At 41.6% G+C, this 6,295-nt stretch overlaps 1 gene segment (V, D, J or C); it reads left to right on the top strand.

Annotated features, from left to right (window-relative positions):
* Nucleotides 1-4,504: 4,504 nt before the first annotated feature.
* On the top strand, nucleotides 4,505-5,926 carry LOC146980320 (Ig kappa-b4 chain C region-like). The segment is given in 2 exon segments: nucleotides 4,505-4,576; nucleotides 5,484-5,926. A coding segment is annotated over 1 exon segment (252 nt).
* Nucleotides 5,927-6,295: the final 369 nt, after the last annotated feature.

Genomic DNA, 6,295 nt, shown 5'->3' with positions numbered 1-6,295 from the left:
AGCAGGGAACGAGGACGTGTCGCAGGTAGCCGGAGCTACGGGAGTTGGCGGGGAGCTGTCTGGACATCGCTCTGCGGCCTGGCTGGCTACACCGCCATGTTGCTTCTACACTGAGAGGTTGCGTGAGTACTTGACATTGGAACGATACCGAGTGCAGGATACAGGCACGGGACTGTGTTAAAACAGACTCGGTTTCAAAGTTAACTCTTCTTCTCACAACTGGATAAAACTTCATGTGCACCAGCGCTTCAAATGGGCCCCAACGGTTAGGGAAAATTATCCAAGCGCTTGGGTTAGACTTTTTTTCTGGTATCATTATCAGCTGTGTGCACTGTGAAAAATACTGTGGTACAGGTGTGAATACAGTTGAAATAATAAAAACACATCTAGGTAATTATTATTATTATTTTTTTTATTTTTTTTTATTTTTTTCGTCTTTTTGCCTTTATTTGATAGTGATGACAGTAGAGATAGACAGGAAATGGGGAGGCAGAGAGAGGGGGAATGACACGCAGGAAAGGTCTGCCCGACGCGGGATTCGAACCGGGGACGCCTGCGGCGAGGACTGTAGCCTCTACATGGGGCGGCCGCTCTACCCACTGCGCCACGCACCGCCCCACATCTAGGTAATTATTTCATAAGTGATTTGGTTTATAAATAAGCTAAAAACCTCATTCATAGGTTTATTATTTTCATTTAAAAGATTGGGTTGAGCTCAAATTAAAAACAAATTCATTTCATTGATGTGAGGTAACTGAAAGAGTTAAAAACACTCTTCTGATTAAAACTTAGATATAGCCTATCTGGTGATTAAAAATTATTGGTTGGTTGAAATAAACTAAAAACTGTTTTATTGATTCAAAAAAGGTAAAAAGAAAGCATTTTGAAGCTTCAGGTATTACCAGTGACGGCTGGTATCAATGGGCTAGTGGGGCTAAGCCCTCCCTGCATTACACAACAAAAGATGAGGAAAAAATATTATATATAGCCTATATTATATTCTCTAAATAACATACAAAAGATTGTTTTAAGTCTTAGTAAAATTGGAACTGGCAACAATATTAAATAGTTTCAAGAAAAACACAGGATATCTCTAAATGGGCTAATTTTAATCAGCCCCAGCTCACCGAGTCTGCTCTCATTCATTTTCTGACTGTGGATGATTGACAGGTGCCATGTCCCGCCCTCGCCATTGACCGACTGTTTGGGCTAATTTAATTCAGCCCACAGGCCGATCGGTTCTGACCAATCAGCAGCGGGCTGACGCAGGGTCAGTGATTGACAGGCATCATGACCCGCCCCCTTGGTTTACTTGTCATTGGGGCTAATTTCATTTAGCCCAACACCGCTGTTTTCAGACCAATGACAGGAACCGGAGGAAAAGTTGAGTTGTTGTGGGAGGGAGAAGACAGAAACAGCGGCGCTAGGCGCTAGCATCACAGGTAGCATTAGCCTAGCTTACTGCGCTAGGCGCTAGCATCACAGGTAGCTACTTTACTGCTCTAAACTGTCTTTGCTAACATGAACGAAGTGGAGAAACTAGTTTCTAAACTCACCGGGAGCACCAGACTTAAATGACATGGCGATAACAGACCAGAAAGGCCGTCGATGTGAGCTGCATATATCGTCTTCTTTTTTTTCCTTTTTTTTAAATTGAGCAATATAGTCGGGTGTGTGTGTGTGCGTGTGTGCGTGCGTGTGCGTGCGTGCGTGTGTGTGTGTGTGCGTGCGTGAGAGAGAGAGACTGTGTGTGTATGTGTGAGATAACCAGGTGAAGTTTTTTTTTTTTTTTTTTTGGACTAGACCCTTACTTAATGCAGTGTGTAGGCCTAGTTAGTTGCTATACTTTTGTGAGATGGGATAACCCTAACTTTTAGCTGTGTTAACCATTTAATGGGTATAATTTATTTATTAGCCCACCCAACTAATTTGACCACCAGCCGCCACTGGGTATTACTGTATTGATTTAAAGGGTACAGGTGTTTTTGTTTATTATTTTCTATTTCCTTTTCTATTTGCTGAAGCCTTGCTAAATTTAAAGGTATCATTCCACAAAATATAAAAAGGGTTTAATAAAATAAATATTTGTGTCTTACCTTTTACATATTGTGGTTTAACATTCTTTTAAGAGTAATTTGTATTTCTGAGGGCCTACATACTTTTTGCTAACACATAGCATAGTAAGTTTTCAGTGGAGGCACCGCGCTAGTTATTTTCCTTTTTCCCACTCTAATGATAAAGTCCCTTGTTTAATTCAGAACCACAGCGAATTCACCATCTTTAGCTGAGAACCTATGGACCTGTTTTATTTTATTGGGTGTGACCACAGTGTAGATTATAAACACTAAAGGAAAAAGGGGTTACAAGTACATTTACTACCATTAATATTAAGCATACCTAGTGACTTTCTTTGACCATTTCTTTTCCCCAAAGCAAAAACATAGCTGGAGTTTGTTTCCCCCTCTTCCAGCCACTTGGCTCTAGATCTCACAAATGCACCTTTGGCTAACTCCATATAAATCGGATCTATTTTTAACTGTATCTCCTTTACTTCTAGCTCCTCTTAAGAAGATAAGTTGGGTAACCCTAACCCTCACCCTACTATCATTAAAGGAATTGTCTGTAAGTAAAGCATTGTTAAATTTTTTCATTGTTAAGTGTCCTTGTAATTTAGTCATATTCTGTGAGCCCCCTAATATAATTTCAGAGTGATTTTCTTATGATCTGACAATGGAGCAAAAGAATGGGAGATCTCTTTCACATACTGAAGTGCAGAGGCAGAAATCAGAGAGGATCTAGATGAAAGGTTATTCTTAGACCATGTAAAATCGTGTATGTCTGGGTTAAAAAAACAACAACCGCCATGTGTGGGTCAGGGAGAGATCTGAGCAAAGTTTCGAAATAATATTGTTGTTCAGAAGAGAATGACACAGTGTTGGAGGATAATCGGGACACTCATTAACGTCGCCACCTAAGATTATGTAAGAGTTAGGATATTTTGTGTAATAGCTCATTTATTTTTGAGGTAATTTGACTAAAAAGTACCTTGTTGGATGAGTGAGAATTATGCCCATAAATATTGCATACTATAAAACTTTATACTTTATAAGAATTATCATGCTTGAAAATTATACAAATCAATCTACCATCATGTGAAGACACCACCTCTAAGATTTCCCCTTTAAATTTATGCAAAAAAATCGAGACTCCGGCAGAACCATTAGTACAATGTAGCACGGGAAAGCTTAATTAGTTAAACATACAGTCAGTGACGTCGGTCCAAACTCCTGCTGTTGTGATGCTCTCTCATTAGCTGCTGAGCTAGCAGCACTTTAACCCTCATTTATTCTGTATCAAACCACGTACTAACGTAACAACGGAGCTTTATTAACGTTTTACTGAGTTTTGTTGTCAGAAACGGACGTAACATCAGTAAAATATGACAACGTTTCTCATGTCTGTGTGTGTGTGTGTGTGTCCTCAGTGAACTGTTTTTGTACGACGCTTTTTCACTGTGTGAACAACACAGGGCCACTGTGATGACTCTGACAGTAGTAAACTGCTGCATCTTCAGCCTGGACCCCACTGATGCTCAGAGTGAAGTCAGTCCCAGATCCACTGCCTGTAAAACGACCTGGAATCCCTGATATTCTGTACGTTGCTGCATAAATGAGCCGTTTAGGAGCTTCTCCTTCTTTCTGCTGGTACCACGCTAAGTAGTGGTAGACGCTCCAAGTGTAAACACTCTGACTGACTCTACAGGTGATAGTGACTGAGGCTCCGACAGCAGAGCTCACTGCTCCAGACTGAGTCACTGTGACCTGACCTCTGGACTCTGAGGACACAGAGACAGAAACATCAAACAGAGTCCTGGTTTTGTGGGCTTCATTTCAGAGGGACAGATGTTGATAGAGGAGTTGGATTCTCTGGACTTTACCTGTGAAGCAGCAGCAGAGGAGAGTCCAGATGAGGATGGAGACCAAAGTCATGTTTTTGATGAGGAGGATTTCTGTGTCTTGTGTTGTCATGAAGGACAGCTGTCAGTCATCCAGTCTTCAACTCTCAGGACTATAAACTCTCCCAGAGCACTGGAGCATGGTGCTGCTGATGCAAAGTGGCTCTCTATGGAAATGCTCTGACTGACTCCAACAGGGACTGGGATCAATCTCATCATACTGATTATCAGTGGATCAATTGATTGATCAGTCTATCAAATGGATATGTATCACTGATTGTGTTTATGTGCATTTGAATTAAATTCTGCAATTAAATTGATTGTAAAAGGGTAAGGGCTTTTGTCTGTTTGTATTTGATGCTAGAAAGATCAAATTTAATTAGAAATTAATTGGAAAATATAAATATTTATAATATAATAATAATATAATTATTATTTAGAAAAATATTATTATTTGTCAGATTTGAAGTTTTTTGTACAAAGAGGAAGTGCTAAGTAGAGTGTGTTGTTGTCAGAGTCAGAGAGCCGTGTCTCTACAGTCAGAGGTTTTTGTACGACGGCTCAGTCACTTTGTATCACTGTGGTACACGTTCGGTGGAGGAACCAGACTGGATGTTGGAAGTAAGTTGAATTTTTTATGTATTTTATTATGTGACTAAGAATATTTAGTCTGTCACACTTTGATTTGGATCTAGAAACTAAAATGTGTGATTTGACGTCTTCATTGACTTGATATTTTTCCCTGAAATGTTGTGGCCACATCAGAAACTAGAGTTGAGTCTTTAAAGCGTAAATGATGAATGAGAACATTGTCAGTGTTTGGTCCAGAATAGAAATCATGTCATCAGATGTTTGGAGGACAGAAAGTTGAGGACTTGTAGTTGGAGTTGAGTCAGACAGAGTCCGAGCCGTGTCTCTCTACACTGAGAGCTTTTTGGAGCAGCACTCAGTCACTTTGTATCACTGTGCTGGACTTTTGCTGGAGGAACCAGACTGGATGTTGGAAGGAAGTTTCTCATCAACTCTTCAATATTGTCTCATCACTTCAGCTTGTGATCTGTGTGTGTGAACATTTGGAGATGTCAATTTCCACTGGGCTGATCCAGATGATTTTCAACTCTCTGTTTGATTCTTCATTTCTCCTGTTGTACACATGAAGCTGCTTCTTTTGGATTCAGAGATGTGTGATGTTGAAATGTGCTGCTCACTTGTTTGTGGCTCATAATGTCCTTTAATCAACAAAGTCAACAGATTCCATCTCAGTCTTTAGTGTTTTACATCAATAATATTTCAGACGCTGTAAAACAATTTCTTTCTGACATTTGTTCATAGATATTTGAAGTGTAAAAATCCAGATGAAACATGAAGACATGAGAGGAACTTTGACCTTTTTATCTTTAGTACTGAAACCTGTCTGTTGCCATGGTTCAGCAGTGATGCCTGTCGGTTGCTGTGGTTACTGTGCTGAGAGAGGGAAGTGAAACACTGAAACAAAACTTTGTTGATGTGGTGTGTGTGTGTCTCCTAGGTGATGTGGCCCCCACCCTGACGGTGCTGCCCCCCTACAGTGAGGAGCTGCAGCAGCAGGGGAAGGCCACGCTCATGTGCCTGGCCAACAAGGGCTTCCCCTCAGACTGGAGTCTGGTCTGGAAGGTGGACGGCAGCAGCAGCAGCAGCTGGGAGGAGAGCAGGAGCCCCGGGGTGCTGGGGAAGGACGGCCTCTACAGCTGGAGCAGCACCCTGAGGCTCCCTGCAGACCAGTGGAGGAAGCTGGGCTCTGTGACCTGTGAGGCCACCCAGGGCTCCCAGACTGGGCTCTCAGAGACACTGAGAGACCAGTGTTCCCAGTCCTGAGCTGATCACTGGGACTCTGCTGCTGCTTTTCCTCTGCTGCTCTCTCTCTCTCATTTCACATGTTTCACTAACAAGATTTAGCAGCTTCTCTCACTGTTTCAATGTTGTTTCTGTCTTTACACTGAATAAAAATCTCATCATCACATCACTTGTTTTCATGTGTTTTCATTCAACGTTTCCACGACGACTCATAATTCCTGTGTGATGAGTTGACAGAAAAAGTCTGAGATTATGTCAAATACAGTGGTGTAACATAATGGTGATAGGCCCCAGTGCAAATATTTTTTTTGTTCCCCCACCCCCGCCCTAAACACAAGCGCACACACATACAAACTTCGACACGCACACAGCCACTTGAGAGAACTGCTATTGTCACCTTGTAGGCTAACGTTACAGGTGTAGTGGGGCAGATAAACTCATATATGGAAGGTATTGTGCATTTTGGGCCAGATCTACTAAGGGTTTTGCGCACCAAGGATTGCGTCT

This window comes from Trachurus japonicus, chromosome 10 (genome assembly GCF_045865225.1).
Source record: "Trachurus japonicus isolate A0001 chromosome 10, Traja_1.0".
In the NCBI taxonomy this organism is placed as follows: domain Eukaryota; kingdom Metazoa; phylum Chordata; class Actinopteri; order Carangiformes; family Carangidae; genus Trachurus; species Trachurus japonicus.
This window is presented reverse-complemented; position numbering and strand designations above follow the sequence as displayed.